This window comes from Cebus imitator, unplaced genomic scaffold (genome assembly GCF_001604975.1).
Source record: "Cebus imitator isolate Cc_AM_T3 unplaced genomic scaffold, Cebus_imitator-1.0 Scaffold501, whole genome shotgun sequence".
NCBI classification, from domain to species: domain Eukaryota; kingdom Metazoa; phylum Chordata; class Mammalia; order Primates; family Cebidae; genus Cebus; species Cebus imitator.
In genome coordinates, this window is record NW_016107816.1 from 19114 (window position 1) to 41243 (window position 22130).

The window sequence follows — 22130 nt, forward strand, 5'->3', positions numbered from 1 at the left end:
ACTGAATTACCCTAAAAGTAAGTTGGTTAAATACTACTGTTGGGAACAAAGTCTTTTATAGGTTGGTCCTTGAATGTAATTACCATTTTAAGTATCATGCTTATTGGAATTAAGAGTGTACGTTACTACAACAGAAATTACATGCTGACAATATATTACTCACACATTTTTACAAATTTCCTGTTGTTTGGTGGCCTACTCTTTTAAATCAGACAATACTGATTTTTTTTTTTTTATCAGATGCATTTTGAAGCTGCCAAGATGCTGTCTTTCACTGAGGAGGAATTTATGAAAGCACTTGAATGGAATGGGGAAATAAATAAGTGATCTACACTTAAGTGAGTCTCTATGACAGTATGTGACGGATACCCATTTTACTTGCTCTAATGGTTTGAATTATTTTTATTCTTAAGAAATGAAGTTCTGGGATTATGAAATTGAAATAATTTCAAAGAATTCCCTGTTTAGATTTGAGAGATACAAAACTGATGCATTATTCTGATATGTAGTTATTAGAAAAAATTTTTAAAACAAAGCAACAAAAATTTAACTTCTGACTCGCTATCTTATGACCTTTTATGTTCTTTTGAGTTTGTTTTCTAAGTTCTTACTTAATGTGACAATTAGATAATAAAATTCTTCATTCTTTTCATTTACAGTTCTCTTCCCTTACAGTAGAACGAAAAAGATGCTTTATAACAAAATTCCAAACATTTATTTCCCTGGCCAAATCAAGTAAAGTTCCAAAACACAGAAGTTAGTTCACTGTGTAGAGAATTGTATGTTAGTATAGCTAAATAAGGATGGGGATGCAAACAATCCTCTGGAATGCTGTAATTTCAAATTATCAATACAAAAATAACAGTTTGATTTTTATCTGATAATTCTTTACAAGTTATGAAATTCAGTGATGATTTACAAAATCCAAATAGACAATGGATACCTAGTGCCACTGAACTATAAAACAAAAGTTATGCTGACATCTAGTGGTAACATACAAAATTTACCCAATTTTGATGATATCATTTCTCTTCACAAATTTCACTTCTTTGCTGATACGCTTTCCTAAACTCTTCACCAAGCAGATCAATATCATCCTCTTTTTTAAATACTCCCTACAAGAAAAATATTTTGTGGGTTACTTTTGTACCAGAATATTTCACTAAATGTTTTTAAGACTGACAAAGACATGATGTTAGTAAAGTTAGTTACCTCCAAGGTAATGAAATCTATTCAACAGATTAATGAAACTTTTAAATAAAAAATCAATCCTTTCCAAAAAGTGACTTGACATATATATTGAATATTCTTAGACTGGCCCAATTTTCTGATTTATCAGTTCTCCTGTGGGAGATTGTCATAGGAAGCTGAGCTCTTCTACAAGTTCTACTGCGCTTGGCTTGCCTAAGTACTTCTGCTTGGATTACCTAGACAGGAAGGAACTTAATCTATACTGTAACCTACCCGTCGCTTAAAATAGCTTTATAATATAAGAGAGCATCGATAGACTTATACATGGGATCAGTTCTTTATGCCTCAGTTCTATGGCTAAACAATCAATCTTGCAGAAAAGAATCAAGGTTTAGAGTTAAGCCATTTAAGCAAACCCTTTGGAATTCTTCACTCTTACATTTTTCTTTTCTTCTACAGTATACAACAAAAGGTTCTTTAAAACAAAATTATTTACTTATCTTGCAAGCTAAAGAATTTTAAGGATAACTAACTGAGAACATTTGGGGCCATTAGGACCTAAAGGATAATGGCCATTTTTGGGTATCAGGTTTATTAATCCCTCCTCCTGCCTCCACAATTATTTCACCTATGAAAATATCAAATCCCAAAGACATTCCTAGAATTTATAATTTATGAAATTTAGTAATTACATATGGATTTTATCATTAACACATAATTTTGTATTCCTTAATCCTGTCTAACCAATTTAGACTATCAAGTCCTGTGACCAGACAATAATTACCTATATATTTATCTTTTTCCTTCCTTAGCACGAGACTGAATATAAAATATGCACTTGATTTTACTGAATAAAATATGAAATGGCATTTCTATAGCTGAAAGATGGTGATCCTATATGAGTCTAGATGTTTATGTAGCCTATCAAACATTTTTTTGAGACAGGGTCTCACTCTGTTGCCCAGGCTGGAGTGCAGTGGCAAGATCATGGGTCACTGCAGCCTTAGGTTTCCAGATCAAGCAATCCTCCCACCTCAACCTCCAGTGTAGCTGGGAATACAGGCATGCATTACTACATTTTATTTTATTTTTTTTGTAGTGATGCAATCTCCCTATGTTGCCCATGGTGGTCTTCAACTCCTGGGCTCAAGCGATCCTCCTGCCTCAGCCTCCCAAAGTGCTGGGATTATAGGCATGAATCACTGTGCCCAGCCAGTTATTATTTTATTTGCAGTCACGACGTGTGTCGGGTATACATTAAAATTCACTATCTTCTAGAATTTAAAAAATCAAGTTTAACTAGTTATACTTCCTACTATAAAGCAGATATGTCTCAAACTCAGTTCAAGCACATGCCTGTTACTGGTGTTACCAATTACGATGTTTTCAAATATAATCTTTGGCATGTAAGTATTACAGTTGTTCTAGAGTAGCTTTAGATTTCCTATACTAAAAGAAAAGAAAAGGGCCTCTAAAATACAAATTCAGGCCAAGCATGGTGGCTCAGGCCTGTAATCCCAGCACTTCGGGAGGCCACAGAAGGTGGATCACCTGAGGTCAGGAGCTTGAGACCAACCTGGCCAACATGGTGAAACCCTGTCTCTACTAAAAATACAAAATTAGCTGGGTTTGGTGGCAAACGCCTGTGATCCCAGCTACTCGGGAGGCTTAAGCAGGAGAATGGTCTGAACCCAGGAAGCAGGAGAATCACCTGAATCTAGGAGGCAGAGGTTGCAGTGAGCCGAGATCATGCCACTGTATGCCAGCCTGGGTGATAAAATAACTAATAAAATACAAATTCAATTTAAAAAGCTCATAATGTGCCAAGACCAACTCGCTCATTTTAGACAGAGTGAAATGGGCCCAGAGAGGGTCAGTGCCCGGCCAGGATCCCACTGCTGCTTCGTAACAGAGCAAGAAGTGAGCAAAACCTAGGCCCTCTGAAATCCAAATACCATAGTTTTTTTCACTATTAGAGGTCATGAAGATTACAACTTGAGATAAATCTCACTTACTTTAGGGAGATAGCCTAGTAAGTTTGTAGCATGCTCTTTGAGAAGTTTCAGTCTTTCTTCTTCAATAATTGCATTAATAAATCCTTGCCGCCTTTGCTGCAACTGCCACTCTTCCAGTTCACGTTGCTGGAAATGCAAATCAAATTTTGTCACCACAAACTACATTAATCTCTTATGAAGTTTTCAAATAAACTACTCATGCAATGAATTTGATAAAACTGATGAAATATTTATGACACTTAAAAAGATTCTAGATAATATATATTTTAAAATATATATTTTATGTCTGTATACTTATCTGTATATCTTTTTACTATCATTATTCCTTTAAAATGGGCAAACAAATACTTTCAGGCAAGTATCTTCATTACCAAGGGAAAAAATATTCAACGGAGTGACTGCCTAATACAGTAAATATTTGCTGAATACTTACCATATGCCAGATGCTGAAGAGTTTACAGTGTAAAACAAACAAATACAAAATACTGAATAAAGAAGATCAAAGTTATCTGAAGGATAAATATTTTCATATATAGGTATATATCTTTTAAAAGATGATATGAGGCATGAGAGTTCTATTAGTATTTCTTAGGAAAGAGCTCTTGACTACTCTTAAATAATTACATCAAAATTCTGGGCCATATGGAAAAAATGACTTGAGCTGTGTGACACAACAGTGAACTATCTACTAAGCCACTGTTAATTTGAAACTGTACTTGCATTCAAACCTCATTCTATCTTAATTCATCCATTCCTTTTAAAGGGGACCACAGCTCTATAACCTATCATGTATATGACATATTTATAATTACTTTTTATATATTTTTCTTAACCAAGATCATAAATTCATAGATAGCATGGACTTAAGTTTTACTTACCTTTTATGTTCTCAGTATTTAACCAGTGTTTGGTACATAGAAAACATCAATAAATATTTTTTAGAAGCATAAATGCTCAGAATTTTCTAGTATACTAGTAAACATTTATCTAACATTGTCTGGCATGTAAAGCTTCTCAGTAAATGTTTAGTGGATGATAGATGAGCTAATTGCTGTTTAATGATAATGACCCAAAAAACCCCACAACTTTTTCTTACTTTGTCTGCAAGGAATTGTTTGCGACGCTCTTCAATAAGTTTTTCCACAGCCCTCCTGTGTTCCAGCTGCTTCATTCTTTGTTTCTGAGCATTCATTAATTCTATTCGATCATCCTCAGCAAATTTAGCTAGCATGGTTTTTCTAAAGTTCTCCTCTTCCTCTTTTGCAGCCTGTAGCACTAATTCCTTCAAGGCTATTTGTTCTTCAAAATCTTGCTTCATCTCTTTTTGCTTTCTCAGTTTCTCTTCTGCTTCTTCCTAAACAACAATACAGCTAAAAGTTAATTTAGGAACCACTTCCTTATACCAGATTTATAAAGAAAGAGTGATAGAGTTTGGTTAAATTTAGTATTATAATATGAAATAATGCAAACTGAAAAAGGTTTTTCACGATACCACACTTCCCCCATCCCTTTAAAAGTAGCTGGATAAAGAACATGTTTACCTTTGGGTTTTCTGTTACTCATGAACAAATTTTAATTCATGTTTATCATCTTGTTTCTCAGAATTAACCCGTAACTGCTTTGAAAAGAGCTGATCAGAAAAAATTTTTTGGACACCTAAGTTTATTAATCTGTGGTCTATGGTAAATATCAGTCATTCTAGAGTCTTGCTTAAAACAGCTGTCCAAACCACAGATAAGTATTTTTCAGTTTCCAACTTCCTCCTCAAAATCAAACCCGCATTTACCTGTCTCCAGTCTTCTAATAGTCCCTTCATTCTCCAAAATTCTCTAAAATTTAAAAAACAATTATCTACCAATGACAATCAGTACTTCTTTAGGGAAATTCAAATTTACTTGGATCAGTTAAGTCCTTTCCTCTATGTAAGCTTTTATTTTCTGAACATTTTATAATGAAAAATTTCATACATACCAAAAAAGATAATTTTACAATGGTCACTCACCTCTAAATCAAAGAGGGAATGCCAAGGAAAATGAATACATTGTAGTTAATAAAAATGAGGGAGCAAAATTTGTAAGATGCTGCTTAAGCAATACTGAAAGACATTTAAAGCACTAAATGCATACATTTAGGAAAAATGCATATATAGCACTAAGCGCATGGATGTGGGGAAAGTCTGAAATCAATAATCTAAGCTTCCACTTCGAAACCTATAAAAAGAACTGCAAAGTAAACCCAAAATAAACAGAAGAAAATCCAAAAAAATGTAGAAATCAATGGAATTAAAAATAGAAAACAGACAATTATCAGTGAAACAAAAGACTGGCTCTTTAAAAAAAAAAAAAATCAGTGAAATGGACAAACCTTTAACAAGGCTGGCCAAGAAAAAAAAAATGAATGAATAAACAAACTACCAATATCAGGAATAAAACACAGGACATCACTACAGACCCTAGAGACATCAAAAGGATAACAGAGGAACACTACAAATTTTTATACATACATAAATGTGGCAACTTAGATGAAATGGATCACTCCCTTGAGAAACAAAAGCTACCAAAACTCACCAAATATGAAATAAGGTAATTTGAATAGTCCTATCACTATTAAGGAGAGTGAATTAATAACTTAAAATTCCCTGAAAATAAAACTCCAAGTCAGTATGGTTTCACTGGAAAATTCCATCAAACATTTAAAGAATTAACACCAATTCTACATAATCTCTTCCAGAAAACTGAAGAGGAGGAAACATTTCCCCATTCATTTCATGAAGATAGAATTACCCCACTACCAACATAAAAAAAAAATATAGAACAATATTCCTCGCATACATGGATGCACAAATCCTTAACACGGTATTAGAAAATAGATCACACATTAAAAGAAGTATAAACCATGACCAAGTAGAGTTTATTATAGGGATGCAAGGCTGGTTCAATACTAAAAGAAAATCAGTGTAATATACTAGGTTAAAGAAGAAAAAGGACATAATCATATCAATAGAAAAAAGCATTTAACAAAATTTAACACTCCTTCATGATAAGAAGCCCTCAGAGAAACAGGTAAAGAAGAAGACTTCCTCAACTTGATAAAGAACACCTACAAAAAAACCTGTAATTAACATTATAGTTAATGGTGAAAAACTGAATGCTTCCCCTTAAGATCATCAAGAAGGAAAGGTGATGACTACCCTCATCACTCTTATTCAACATAGCACTAGCCAGTGGTGCTGGAAATTTTAGCTAGCATGTAAAGCAAGAAAAGGAAATAAAAAGTATATACAGATCAGAAAGTAAGAAACAGCCTCTACCTATGGGCAGAAGACATGCCTGACTATGTAGAGAAAAAAATTTCTACAGCTAACAAGTGATTTCAGCAAGGTTGTGAGATTCAAGGTAAACATAAAAATATCTATTCACTAGCAATGAGTATGTAGACACCAAAATTAAACCTAACATTCCATTTACAATTTACAATCGCTCAAAAAATGAAATACTTAGACATAACAAAACACACAGAGGATTCATATGCTGAAAACTATAGAATCCTGTTGAAAAAACTCAAAGATCTAAATAAAGGGACAGCCAAATTGTTTTCATGAACTTAATCTCTAGTGCATTTATCAATTCTCCACAAACTGATACTCAAATTTAATGCAATTCCTATCAAATTCCCAGCAAAATTATTTATAGAGACACGAGTATTCTAAAATTCATACAGAAAGGCAAAAGAACTAGAATAGCTTAAAAAAAAAAAAAAAAGTGTTTTAAGACTTATTCTATAGCTGCAGTATTCAAAACCGTGTAGTATTGGTGGAAGGATGGATACATACACCATCAGAAAAAAAAACAGAGACCCCAGGAATAGACTCACACAAATATCCCCAACTGTATTTTAAGAAGGATGCAAAAGCAATTCAATGTTGGAGAAGCAACCATTTCAACTGATGGTGTGGAACAACTGGACATCCAATGGCAAAATCTGTATTTGACTTAAGTCTCATCGTTTTTGTACCAAAAATTAAAACATATCACAAACTGAAATGGAAAATGGAAAAGCAAGAAAAAAAAACCTTACAGAAAAAAAAGGAGAAATTCTTAAGGAACTAGGCAAAGAGTTTCTAGAGTTGACACCAAATCATTATCTATAAAAGGAAAAATTGATAAACTGAATTTCAAAGAAATGGAAAACACTTACTCTAAGAAAAACCATGCTAAAGGTATGAGACAAAGTTACAGACTAAGAGAAAATATTTGCAAACCACCCACCTGACAAAGGACTAGTTATCTAGAATATATGAAGAACTCTCAAAATCCAACAATGAATGAACAAACAACCCAATTAGAGAATCAAAGCAAAAGAATGAAGAACTATTTCATCAAAGAGGATCTTACATTGAAGAGGATGGCAAATAAACATATGAAAAGATGTTCAGAATCATTAGTCATCAGGAAGATACAAAATAAAAATGGAAAATGCAAAATAAAACTACAAGATATCACTACATGGATATTTAAAAGTGGCTTTAAAAAAACTTGAGTTTCTGAGGACAGAGGAGAAAAAAATTTAAAAATGGTGGCAACACCAAATGCTGGTGAGAATGCAGAGAGAAGGCATAACTCATACATTTCTGATGGGAATATTAAATGCTACAGCTGTTCTAGAAATCTCTTTGGCAGTCTGTTACACAGCTAACATGTAATTTACACAAAACTAAGCTAATGTACTCTTGAGCATTTATCGCAGAGAAATGAAAATTGATGTTTACACAAAAACGTACACCTGAATGCTTATAGCAGATTTACTCATCAGAGCCAAATATTGGAAACAATCCAAATGACCTTTACTGGGCGAATGGTAAAATAAATTGGTACATACATACCCATGGAATGTTACTCAGCAATAAAAAGGAACAAATTATCAATACAAGCAACAACTTGGATGAATTTCCAGGAAATTATGCTGAATAAAAAAAGCCAACTCCAAAAAGTTACATATTGTTTGATATCATTTATATAACATTCTTGAGGCACTTACTTTTTAATTAATATATAATTAAAGGTTCATCCATGTTTTAGCATAATCAGTCTGTCATTCTTTTTATAGCTGAAATAACATTCTATTACATGGATATATTTTTTTATCCATTCATCAGACATTTGGGTTATTTCTACTTTTGGGTTAGTTCTACTTTTTGACTATTATGAATAATGCTGCATAAACATTTCTGTAAGTATTTGGGCAGACATAGGGTCATTAATTTTTAACCATTCTTTTTTCTAATATATGCATTTAAAGATACAAACTTTCCTCTAAGCTCTGCATTAACTGCACGTCACATATTTTGGTATGCTTTTTTTTAAAATCATTTAGTGTGAAATATTTTTCTAGTTCCTATTATAATTTATTCCCCTTTTCTCATTGCTTATTTAGAAATATATTGTTTAATTATAATATATTTAAGGATTCTGCACGTAAATTTTCATTACTGATTTTTAATTCCACTGTAGTCAGAAAACATATCTGGTATTAATTAAAACCTTGAAAACTTACTGAGACTTCATTTATGTACTATAAGATTATCTATTTTGGTGAATGTTCCATGTTTGAATGGAATTTGTATTCTGCTGTTGTTGGGTGGAGTATTCTCTAAACGCCAGGTGAAGATACTGCTTTCAACACTATATCCTGTGGTTCTGACTACTTCATCTATAGATTAATGAGAACTGTGCATCGAAATACCATTCTGGACATAGGATCTGGCAAAGATTTCATGATGAAGACTCCAAAAGCAATTGTAACAGAAACAAAAATTGACAAGTAGGACCTAATTAAACTAAAGAGTTTTTCACAGCAAACGCAATTATCAACAGACTAAGTGAGACCTAATTAAAGAGTTTCTTCACAGCAAACACAATTATCAACAGACAGCCTACAGAATGGGAAAAAATATTTGCAAACTATGCATCTGACAAAGGTCTAATATCCAGAATCTCTACGGAATGTAAACAAATTAACAAAAAATAACCCTATTAAAAATAGGCTAAGGACATGAATCGACAGCTCTCAAAGACAACATATATGTAGTCAACAAGCATATGAAAAAATGCTCAAAGACACTAATCATTAGAGAAATGCAAATCAAAACCACAATGAGATACTATCTCACATCAGTCAGAATGGCTACTATTAAAACGTCAAAAAATAATGGATGCTGGCAAGGTTGTGGAGAAAAAGGAATGCTTATATACTGTTGGTGGGAGTATAAACTAGTTCAAACATTGCGGAAAGCAGTGTGGTGATTCCTCAAAGAATGAAAACAGCATTACCATTTGACACAGCAACCCCATTGCTGGGTATATACCCAAAGGAATATAAATTATTCTACCATAAAGACACATGCTTGTGTATGTTTATAGCAGCACTATTCACAATAGCAAAGATACGGAATCCACCTAGATGCCCACCAATGGTGGACTGGATAAAGAAATGTGGTACATATACACCGCAGAACACTACACAGTCATAAAAAAGAACAAAATCACACCCTTTGCATCGACTTGAATGGAGCTGGAGGTCAATAGCCTATGCTAATTAATGCAGGGATAGAAAACCAAATACCACATGTCTTCACCTATAAGAGCTAAATATTGAGTACAAATGGACACAAAGAAGGAAAACAGACACTGGGGCCTACTTGAGGGTGGAGATGGGGGAAGGGAGAGGATCAATAAACTACCTATCGAGTACTATGCTGATTACCTGGGTAACAAAATAATGTGTACACCAAACCCCCATGACACACTAATTTACCCCTCTAACAAACCAGCACATGTACCTGCTGAACCTAAAGTAAAAGTTGGAAAGAAAAAAAAACAAAAAAAACCTTGAACTCTGATTGTGGATTTGCCTATTTCTCCTTTCAGTTTTTGTCAGTTTTGCTTCATGTATTGTGAAGCTTTATTATTTAGGTTCACACACCTTTAGTACTATTACATCTTCTAGATGAATTTACTGTATTATCATCATGAATTGCTTGTCCTAAAGTTGACTTTGTCCCATATTAACATATCATACTCCCACTTGCTTTTGGATAGTGTCTGCATGTTATATATCCTTTCACCATCCTTTTGCTTTTAAACTATATGTCTTCATATTTAAATTGTGATTACAGACTACATAGGTGCATGATGCTTTTTATGATACAGTTTACAAATTGATGCCTGAGTTTATCTTTTCAGCCAGCTTGAAAATTTGTCTTATAAATGTAGTATACCATTGACATATAGTGTAATTACCAGTATCATTGGATTTAAATGTACTCTCTCTTCTGTTTCATCTCAAAATTATATTCTTCTTTATGTTAATCATTCTTTCCATTTCTGAAACTTACTTTTAGCTTCCTCTTATATATTTCAGCTTGTTCTTCCTGGTATAATTCTTGTCTCACTTGTTCCAGATCCTCACGTTGCCGCAGCATTTCTTCCAATTTTTGTGTCAACTATTAAATTTTTAAAAAAACATAAATGTTCATAGGACCCAAATTCTATAACTAATATTTCAGAATTTTACTAGTGTTAAAGAAGTGATTATTTTAATACCGCATTCTGACGCTGTAGCCTTTTCTCCTCATTTTCTTGAACTTTTGCCATCCGATCTTCTTCTCTTTGCTGCTGCATGTTAGCAAACTCTATGATTTTTCTGTTTTCTTCTTCCATCTCCTCACGTTTCTTTTTTCTCCAGAGAGCCTGCTCTTTCTGAAACTCTTCTATATACCTTCGCAATGCATTTGTTTTTTCTAACTTATGTTGTTTTTCCCTAAAAAGCAATAACAAGCACAGATTTGTAGTAACATAAACAATAAACTATAAAAAAGTAATTTCATTTTGTTAATAGTGTACAGAAAAATGCTATCGTTTTTTCATTCGTGCATACAACAAACATTTTGAATGCCTACTATGTGCTAAATACATGAATTTTTCTTTGGGTAAAATACTATGATGCATCTCCTCTAACCTATTAATGAAGTTTTATGCATCTTATTTCATAAAGGCTACAATCTGTTAACATGAGCTTTGCAGCACTCTACACTTAAGTTGTCCGCAAAAAAATTCATCAGAATACATGTCCTCTGACAAATGATATAAGCATATATAAGAAAAACAAAGGTTTAGGTCATTTAGTGACTTAAGCATTTATTAATCATCAGATAATTCATTTATTAATTATACTAACAGAGATGACAAGGAGTTGGTTCCGATTTATGTGATCATAGCTAATATTTACTGAGAACTTACTATGTATTAGGCACTGTTCTAGGTGCTTTAGCTCCTCACAACAAACCTATGCTAAATCTAAAGTAAACATTTAAGTATGTGAGAAAGTTATGATGAACTTACAACTGATCTTCTTCATAGATCTTCCTAACAATTTCATCAATCATGAGTTTCTCTTTTAGCAACTGCTCGTAAGCTTCCTGCTTTTTTTTTTCTTGTTCTTCAAGTTGTTTCTCTAAGTCAAGATAGTATTGTGCTTTCACTTTGGTTCGTTTGTCTTCTGCAGCATTCTCTTCCTTTATTATTCTCTCGTGTTCTTCCATCATGGTTTTGGCTATTTTGGCATCACGTTTCTGTTATTAAAACAAAATTCATTTTTCCATTTTCAAATCAGAACACAGTATTCAGATTTGGTGTAAAAATTGGTATATTTTACACCAACATTATTGAATATTATAAAGTCTGATACATAAATGTTTTCATCTGTCTAGGTAAAAAACAAAAGTAAGTTATTATTACCTGAAGAGTGTGAATAATGAGTCAAACCTGCTAAAGCAGTCATTATCTCATTATTTTATTTGTAAATTCATCTAGACAATTTTCACCATTTTTAGCTTCACTGTTTATCAGCTGCTATTTAAAGATGGTACTAACTTTTTCTTACAGGTCTGCTATTAAGTGGCTTTGAGCAACTCAAGTTTCTTCTATCTTAAACTTTCTTTCCTGCCATTGGCCCTTGAAGTTTCCCCTTTCTGATTTATTTTAAGGCCATTTAACGGAAAAGAATCACAGATGCTACTGTGCCTATTTTCTGCAGCTTTTAATTCACTCAAGACCATTCCCGTTGTCAAAAGACAGTCTTCCTTCTTGGATGGGTTAAACCCCTTAATTCTTTTGAGTATTTTTCAAAAGATTTAATAAAGTAAGTTTTAAATGAAATATATTGAGGCACTTTTTTAAACTATCCTTTACCTTTATGATCACATCCCAAATGATGGAATCAAACATAAGGAGTAAATAGATTAAAATATGAATACTAAATGTCATTCCTGACGTCACTGAAGCCTTTAACAAATACTCTGATAATATGAATTAACCAAAAATTTTTCTAATTATCTTCTTTGTAAATGCTGTACTAAATTCTTTATTTAAAAATGGGATGAGATGACAATAACATTTCTGTGTAGATTACCACACACCAATAAAAAACAATGTTCTCCTTTTACAGATAAGAAAACTAAGGCTCAGAGAAAAAGCCAAAAACAGTACTTACATATCCCAACACCTAGTCCAGTCCTAGGAGTATTCGGCTTTCATTTTGTGGATCAATTTTTATTTAGAAAATAGCAGCAATTCTCTTAGGAGTCAGATTAAAATGTCTACAACTACCTTGAATAATCTGAACTACGAGGATCATTAAAACTGCAAACCACTGGACAAATAGGATATTGTTTGTGCCACTTTATTTTTCAAGGGACAGAACTATGTGGCTTAGAAAATGAAGTCTCTGCACCTTCTCTTATCACCTGCCACAGCTAAAGGTATTCCTGTTAACAGCATGTTGCGTACCCGCTAGACATTTTCTATATTAACACAAATGTACACACATAATACACATATATATATGTGTCATTTATGGCAACTATTCTTAATTGATACCCATATTGCACTGCCCTGGTTAAGCATTTTGGTATCACCCCTCTAAGTGTGGATGTGTAAGTATGTGTACATATGTTTATGTTGACATAAACAATAGATATGTGTATATATACATTCATATATAATTGTCTGGCCCTTCTGTGTGATAATGAGAGCTCAAGGGATGATGTGCACCTGGCTTTTAATTAACTGTTAATTCAATAAACCCTATTTTATATTTATACAGCATAACACTCCTAGTAAGTATGCCCGAGACTCCTTGGCCCAAGAGTAACTCTAATCCTCAACTTGGTAGCATGTCAGGAGTTAGCAAGGGGGATAAAAGCAGAGAACATGAGAAAAAGAAATGGCTTTTATAAAACAGGAAAGTTTCCTACATAAAATTATCAGAAAACAAGAAAGCTTCCTACATAAAATTATCAAGTCATTTACTCTTAAAAACATTTAAAAAATTAAAAATTTAGTAACATTTAACAATTTGTACTGTACTAGTTTGTCAATGAATAATCAGTTAGAGACCATAAAGAATGCTGGGAGTTACTGAATATAGCTGGTCATTCTAAGCAGCAGCCTGTGCTTCTTAAAGGCTCTAATAATAAAAATGAAATCACCCAGGATTTCCTACATCTTAAGGATCTGAAAATTTACAAACATTTAAGAAATCTAGCAGTGTAAATTATTTGTAGAATATAAACAATTTTTAAAGAAACAAGTCTAATTTTCATTTTTTAATGAAGCTAAAAACATAATGACCAGAAACATTATTACCATTTGTTCATATTTAATGGCATCCTTTTCAGCAATCTGAGCTGCCCTTTCTTTATTCATATAAGCTGCTTTTAATTTCTTCTCCAATTCTCTGAGCTCAATGCTGTTAAAAAAAAAATTTAAATTTTAGGACCATTAAGAGAACTAAAACCTCACAGAAAACTGAATGACTGTATTTTTAGTTTTCACACAGAGAAGATACAGGGGGTATTATTTGATACTCATAGGAAAGATAATTCATTACATTTAATGAATGCCGTTAGGGCATGAGGGCTTACATTTTCTGGTTGAAAAGGATTGCTGCTCTGTTCTATTTCATCTATTTGCTTATCCTATGTCAATACCATACTATCTCAACTACAGTAAATTATAATATTTTCATATTCTGGATAAGTCTCCAGTTTCGGTCATCTTTTAAACACTGTCTTAGCCATTCTTGGTACTCTTCATTTCCATATATATTTTAGAATTAGCTTGTCAGACTTCAAGATAAACAAAACTGGCTATGTTGTACTGAATTCATAAATCAATTTGGAGTGTACTAATAACTTTACTGAGTCTTCAATAAACATAGTATATCCTTCTAATTATTTAGGTTTTTAAAAAGTCTATCAATAATGTTTATATCTGTGTTTTATTTTGATAAAGTAGTTTTATACTTTTCATTAGGTATTTGTTATGTTCTTGTAAAGATTATTTTTCAAATATCATTTTCTAATTGTTGATCATTTACAGAAATACAATTAATGTTTACATACTAACTTTATATCCAATATCACTGAATTTACTATTTTCTAGTTTTCAGTTTTATTGATGTACAATATTCAATAAACTTAACATGTTTAAAGGATACAGTTTGGTAAGTTTTGACATATGTATGCACCTGTGAAACTTTCACCGCAATCGAGGTCATGAACACATCCCAATCGTTTCCTTATAAACCTGTGGTACCTCTCTTCCACCCCTTTATGTATGCACTTATCCTGAGGCAAACTAATTTTTTGTCACTTTAGGCAGTATGAATTTCCTAGAATTCATATAAATGGAATCATATAGCAGGTACTGCTTTTCTCTGGCTTCTTTCAATCAGAATATTTTGAAATACATCCATTTATTGCATATATTAATTGCTTACTCCTTTTTATTGCAGGATATTATTTTAGATTATAGATAGCCACTCAGATTGCTTATCTATTCACATGTTGATGGACATTTGAGTTGTTTCAAATGTGGACATTGCAAATAAAGCTGCCATAGAAATTTGAGTACCAGCTGTTTGTGGTCATATGCTTTTGGATAAATACCTCAGAGTGGAAAGATTAGGTCATACAGTAGAAGCATGTTCAGCTTTTTAAGAAGCTGCCAAACTGTCTTCTAAAGTGGTTTTTATTTTAATTTCATTATTTATTTCAACTGTTAGATATTGGAGGTACCTGTGCAGACTTGTTACATGGGAATATTGTGTAATACTGATGTTTGGAGTCACCAGGTAGTGAGCACAGAACCAAATAGATTGTTTTTTAACCCACTCCTCCTCTACCCTCTCATAGTCCACAGTGTCTGTTGTTCCCACGTATGTCTGTGTGCTCAATGTTTAGCCCCTACCTATAAATGAGAATATGCAGTATTTAGTTTTCTGTTTACTGTGTTAATTTGTTTAGGATAACATCCTCCTGCTCCATCCATGTTTCTGCAAAAGATATAATTTCATTCTTTTTATGGCTGTAGAGTATTCCATGGTAATATGTACCATATTTTCTTTATCCAATCTCCCACTGATGGGCACCTGAGTTGATTCCATGTCTTTGCTATTAAGAATAGCACAGCAATTAACATATGAGTGCATATGCTGTCGTGGTAGAATGCTTTATTAATTCTTACTTACTTGTAGATTATTTTATTTTATTTTTTGGAGACAGAGTCTCACTCTGTTACTTACGCTGGAGTGCAATAGCGTGATCTTGGCTCACTGCAACCTCCACCACCCAGGTTCATGTGTTTCTACTGCCTCAGCCTCCTGAGCAGCTGGGACTACAGGTATGTGCCACCACATCCAGTTAATTTTTTGTATTTTGAATACAGACAGAGTTATACCCTGTTGGCTAGGATGGTCTCAAACTCCTGACCTCTGGTTATCCACCCATCTTGGCCTTCTCAAAAACTTAGTTTCCAGACACCAGCCAAGGACCAAACTTACAAGAAGGACTTTCTAAGATAGCAGCCTCATGCCTATTATGTTAATTCTTTTTTGCATGACTTTTTCAGAGTCATCAATTCCTATTATCATGTTTTATTCTCTACTAGTCAGTTATTTTTTCTATTCCAAATTTTTATTATAGATATTACAGCATGTTTGTTTCCAGTTGAATAAATTTATCATTATTATTTGACAAGGAAAGATTCTGGACTTTAACTTCATTTACTTCCTGTCTCATTTTTGTCATATTTTTAACTCTCTACATATTTTAAATCCCAAAAGACATAATAAATGTTTTATGCATTCAGATTTCACCTAAATTTACTACACATTTACCTCTTGCAATTCTGAAATTAAACTTGGATTCATTTTTTTCTTCTTCTATTAATACCTAATGAAGAACTGCTAGAATTCCCTTTAATGCAATATTACTAATGATCACTCTTCTGTTTTTGCTTCTCAGAAAATGTTATTTTGTGTTCTTTTAATTCATCTCATCTATTTTAGTTTGCGAATTAACAGCTTATCAGTTCAGAACATAACTGTAGTGGTATTAGCAAGGTAATGGTAATAGTATCAATAAGGAAAAACTGTCTCTGCCTTTTCTTTGAAATAGTTTAGCTGAACTTATATATAAATGATATATGAGGTACTTGTTTTTACTTTCATAAAAGTATGTGTTAACTATGTAATAAATGCATTTAATTGGTTGGGCAATTAATTATATAACTATTAATTGTTTAGTGCCATACTTTAAAATAGGATTCCTAAAAATAAACAGTAAGTTTCCCAACTCCAGTTAAAAACAGCAAAGGTAAAGTATCTTTTAAGTACTTTCTTGGATTACAAAACCATGTGCTTAAAAATCAATTAACAAGAGTCTTATGATTTCTGAAATCAAACAAATATTTTCAAAATAAACTTCAAAGATTTAAAAAATATACCATGCATTTTAAAAAAATCTCTTTTACAGTAAAAAAAGCTTGATCTTAAAATAGGTGATTTTTAATTAATCGGGATACATTTTAAGCACCAGAGCAAACAGTTCCCTGAATTTAGACCTGCCAGTTTGCACATGAATATACCAATTTGAAATATGGTCCATTTCTGCATGGCAGTCAAAATTTTAGTATGGCTTGTGCACAAAACAAAAAAATTCTTAGCAATTCTGACACTGCGGAGAGGAAGCATACTCTACGTGAAAGAGTACTCAACTGAATGACTTTTAGTTTGAAAAAAAATTTTACGAAGTACAAAATTCTGGGTGAGTTGTAAATTTTTTGTATATACTCAAGCACTTTTTTCCTTTTAATTTTTGTGAGTACACCACAGTATATATCTGTATATAATTATGGGGTGCATGAGATGTTTTTATATAGGCATGCAATGCATAATAATCACATCAGGGAAAATGGAGTATATCCGTCTCCTCAAGCATTTATCCTTTGTATTACAAACAATCCAATTATACTATTTTAGATATTTTTAAATGTCCAATGAAATTATTATCAACTATAGTCACCCTGTTGTGCTGTCAAATACTAGGTCTTATTCATTCTACTTTTTCTTTTTTGTACCCATGTAAATCTTCTATCTTCTAATTTCTACTGTTCCTATTCAAGATTCACTCGTACTTCTTACTGCTGCCTCTTTGGAGGTAAAAGTCTTCTTGGTTCTGGCTGCTTTTATTTTTTTATGATTTTCTATTACTTTTGGATTTTAAAAGTCTTATTAGGATGAGTGAAGATACAGTTTTCATTACTTATAATTTTCTAAAAATTCCTGAGCAGCATCTCCTCAAATAATGCTTCTATATTACCCTCTTTCACCTCTACTACCAGGACTAAAGTTATATTACTACATCTGCTAGAATTTTCTACCATAGCCCATATCTCTTTTAAATTCTCATCTGTATTTTTCTATCCTTTTGTCTCCCTATGTTTTATTCTGAATATTTTCTAGAACCTGTTCAGATTATCCCTTCATCTGTGTCCAATAAAATCTAATTCTATATTACTGAAGTAAAACATACACTAAAGTGTACAAATCTTAAGTGTACAGCTTGTAGAACACTGTTGAACATAATACCATGTGTTTATTGGCCAAGCTCTGCTTCACTCAACTCTCAGCCATTTTGGAGAATCAGCAGAAACCTCTAGAGGAAATGCCGATACAAATACCAGGCTCACATTCTGGATTTCTGCCTTTCACAGATCTTAATTTTATACTTTTCCCAGACTTTATTTTCTCAGGAGGAACATTTATCTGAAAAATCTAATCTGCAATTGCTAAAAGTGAAAACTCTTCTATTTAATTCTTGTTTTCAGTGAATTAGAGATAAGAAATATTTTATCTTCAGATGCTAAAAGCTATGAGTCATAGCTAAAAATTACTGAAGAATTAGGATCCAAAAAGAGAGTCTGAGACTAGAACAATATGCAGATTTTAGCAGTAATTCTAAATTTCTTTTCTAAGAATCGGTAATCTTAGAGAGTCCGATTAGAGTTGTGGAGCCAGAAAAATAAACGTGGAAACATTTGCCAAACATATTAATATAATTTAACAAGGTTCAAAATCCCTCATCCATGGTTACTATAATATTCTATAGATGTCCTGCTCAATTAAGATAAAATGCAACGACTATCAAAGTAAATTTCCAATATATTCTACATAAGTACATGATGGACATTTACTTGTCCCTGAGTTTTAATTAACAGTGTGACAAGGCTGTTCCCCAAAATTCAACCTTAGGCAGGATCAAGAAACATTCTAGAATACTGTCCTATCATTTGGAGTACCTGACAGTCTTTGCTGGAGTATTATACAGAAGTGTGGGGGAAATTAAGGAACATTAATAATTTAAACTGTCATCAAAAAAAAAAAACAAGGATAGTGAATAAACTTAAAGCCAGGTTATATAAGAAACAGCTGAAGGAACAAGGGATAGTTTACTTACAGAAGAAAACATTTTGTGGGTTCATATGTATGGAAGGACATCCTAAATAAGACAGATCCATGAAGTTACAGAGAAATTAATTTTAAAACAATATGGGGCAAAAGATTATTTAACATTAATCAAGCTACCAATGACCTTTTTTACAGAAGTGGAAAAATCCACCTTAAACTTCAAATGGAACCAAAAGACAGCCCACATAGCCAAGACAATCCTAAGCAAAAAGAACAAAACTGGAGGCATCATGCTACCTGACTTTAAACTACACTACAAGACTACAGTAATCAAAACAGCATGGTACTGGTACCAAAACAGAGATATAGACCAATGGAACAGAACAGAGGTCTCGGAGGCAACACCACACATCTACAACCATCTGATCTTTTGACAAACCTGACAAAAAGAAGCAATGGGGAAATGATTCCCTGTTTAATAAATGGTGCTAGGAAAACTGGCTAGCCATGTGTAGAAAGCAGAAACTGGACCCCTTCCTGACACCTTACACTAAAATTAACTCCATATGGATTAAAGACTTAAACATAAGACCTAACATCATAAAAACCCTAGAAGAAAACCTAGGCAAAAACATTCAGGACTTAGGCATAGGCGAAGACTTCATGACTAAAACACCAAAAGCACTGAAAACAAAAGCCAAATAGACAAATGGGATCTAATTAAACTCCAGAGCTTCTGTACAGCAAAAGAAACAATCATAAGAGTGAAATGGTAACCAACAGAATGGGAAAAAATTTTTGCAATCTACCCATCTGACAAAGGGCTAATATCCAGAATCTACAAAAATGCAAAACAGATTTACAAGAAAAAAACAAACAAACCCATTCAAAAGTGGGCAAAGGATATGAACAGACACTTTTCAAAAGAAGACATATATGAGGGCAACAAACATGAAAAAATGCTCCTCATCACTGGTCATTAGAGAAATGCAAATCAAAACCACACTGAGATACCAGTTAGAATGGCGATCATCAAAAAATCTGGAGACAACAGATGCTGGAAAGGATGTGGAGAAATAGGAACACTTTCACACTGTTGGTGGGAGTGTAAATTAGTTCAACCATTGTGGAAGACAGTGTGGCAATTCTTCAAGGATCTAGAAATAGAAATTCCATTTGACCCAGCAATCCCATTACTGGGTATATACCCAAAGGATTACAAATCATTCTTTATAAAGACACATGGACACGTATGTTTATTGTGGCACTGTTTACAATAGCAAAGACCTGGAACCAGCCCAAATGCCCATCAGTGATAGACTGGACAAGGAAAATGTGGCACATATACACCATGGTATACTATTGCAGCCATAAAAAAAAAATGACAAGTTTGTGTCCTTTGTAGGCACATGTATGAATCTGGAAACCATCATTCTCAGCAAACTGACACAAGAACAGAAAATCAAACACTGCATGATCTCACTTACAGGTGGGTGTTGAACAATGAGAACACACAAACACAGGGAGGGGAGCGTCACACACTGGGGTCTGTTGCGGCGGGGGTGGGGGATAAGAGAGGGACTGTGGGGGGTAGGGAGGTTGGGGAGGGATAACATGGGGAGAAATTCCAGATATAGGTGACAGGGGCAGAGGCAGCAAACCACTTTGCCATGTATGTACCTATGCAACAGTCCTGCATGATCTGCACATGTACCCCAGAACCTAAAGTACAATTTTTAAAAAGACTAAATTTTTAAAAAGTTCCTCCTGCAGTAACTAGAGGTACTGAAACACAGGCTCAACAGTCATTCCAGAAATACTATAGAAAATTTATGTAGAGGTATAAAATTAAACTAGTCATTACCTAAGGTTTCTCTTAAGACTAGAAATTCATTTTTTATAAGAGGTCACTTTAAAATTTATGTGTAAAGGAAAGAACAAGGGGACTGATACTTATTTTTCACTGTAAATATTAACACTTCCATAAATAAAAAGTCTTTTCTCAAATAAATATTTATAGGCCTTAAAGCAGTAAGTATTTCCAGGCAAAACATTAACTAAGTGAAATGATACAAACAAAATTCACTTTCAGGTGCGCTAAGAATTACATAAGAATTAAAGATAGCTTTGCGCGTGGCAATATCATAGCCAATGAGGTTAATCTGGGGAGCAATTATTGCTAATTCAAAACTTTTCCCAATACCCTACCATGAAGACTTGCAATATAGTCGGCATTGGCAATTTTTGACAGTCTCCACGGAGACTGAATTTAAAAAATAAAGAGTTTAAAGATAAAGACTAAATAAATGAAATTTAGAGAAACCAAGATACCTGTTTTCTCTTACTTGTTGCCTCATCTTTTCATCCTTTAGACTTTCATGTTTTAGTTTTGCCAATTCCATAGCCAATTTTTCTTCTTGTTTAAGCTGGAGTTCTTTCAATCTCTTGTTTTCTTCTGCCTGAACAAAAAATGGAACTTCATTATTTGTCCTCTAGAATCAGATTTTTTTTTCATCAAGGTTGATTTTATAACAGAAAACTGAATGGTTTAAGGGCAACAATCAACTATGTTTTCTTTTAAAATGCAAACTATTGTTTCAGTAAATACTTTTCAAAACATTTTATCATGGAAAATTTCAAATATTGCCAATAGTAAGAATATTAAAATACACTCTCAGGAACACATCACCCATGTTTTCAAAAAATGTCAAGATGCTGCCAATCTTTTTTCTCTACCTTCCATTTCACTCTTTTTCCCTTATTTTTTTGCTAGGTTGTTTTAAAACAATCCTAGACATCATGTCACTTACCATGTAAATAATTCAGTATGAATATCTAACTGATCAGAACTTCTAAATTCTGATTAACAATCATGTCATTAACATGTCTAATTAACAATAATTCCTTTCTTAATGCCTACTACCATATCCATATTCAAGCCTCCCCAATTGTCTCAAGATACTTTTTTTCTAGTTGGTTTGCTCAAATCAAAATCCAAACAAGATCCACATATCTCATCTAATTATTATTTTTCTTAAGTCTCTTTTGTATTCTGTAACAATCACCTCACTACACACATTTTTTCCCCCAAGTCACTGATTTGTTATAGAAATTAGG

The 22130-nt window shown here is 33.0% G+C and overlaps 1 protein-coding gene, 1 long non-coding RNA gene and 1 other non-coding gene across 4 annotated transcripts in view; 2 read left to right on the plus strand and 1 right to left on the minus strand.

The window, feature by feature from the left end:
* The first annotated feature begins 245 nt into the window (after positions 1–245).
* LOC108292708 lies at positions 246–2474 on the plus strand. The gene is made up of 2 exons (XR_001820387.2): positions 246–338; positions 2291–2474. It is a non-coding gene; the product is annotated as an uncharacterized LOC108292708 (long non-coding RNA).
* The window catches only part of MNS1 (meiosis specific nuclear structural 1), a 28727-nt gene continuing 7289 nt past the window's right edge, over positions 693–22130 (minus strand). Inside the window, exons 3-10 of one of the 2 annotated variants that reach the window (XM_017513768.2) lie at positions 21345–21472; positions 13910–14012; positions 11606–11835; positions 10808–11024; positions 10600–10707; positions 4303–4560; positions 3207–3332; positions 693–1115 (exon numbers count right to left, since the gene is read on the minus strand). In XM_017513768.2, coding sequence (XP_017369257.1) covers positions 1023–1115; positions 3207–3332; positions 4303–4560; positions 10600–10707; positions 10808–11024; positions 11606–11835; positions 13910–14012; positions 21345–21472 — 1263 coding nt within the window. In that variant the 3' untranslated portion in view covers positions 693–1022. The remainder of the gene's footprint in view (positions 1116–3206; positions 3333–4302; positions 4561–10599; positions 10708–10807; positions 11025–11605; positions 11836–13909; positions 14013–21344; positions 21473–22130) is intronic. The other variant, XM_037733215.1, reaches the window with a different exon arrangement.
* On the plus strand, positions 21137–21276 carry LOC119468834. Its single transcript, XR_005197606.1, has one exon. It is a non-coding gene; the product is annotated as a U4 spliceosomal RNA (small nuclear RNA).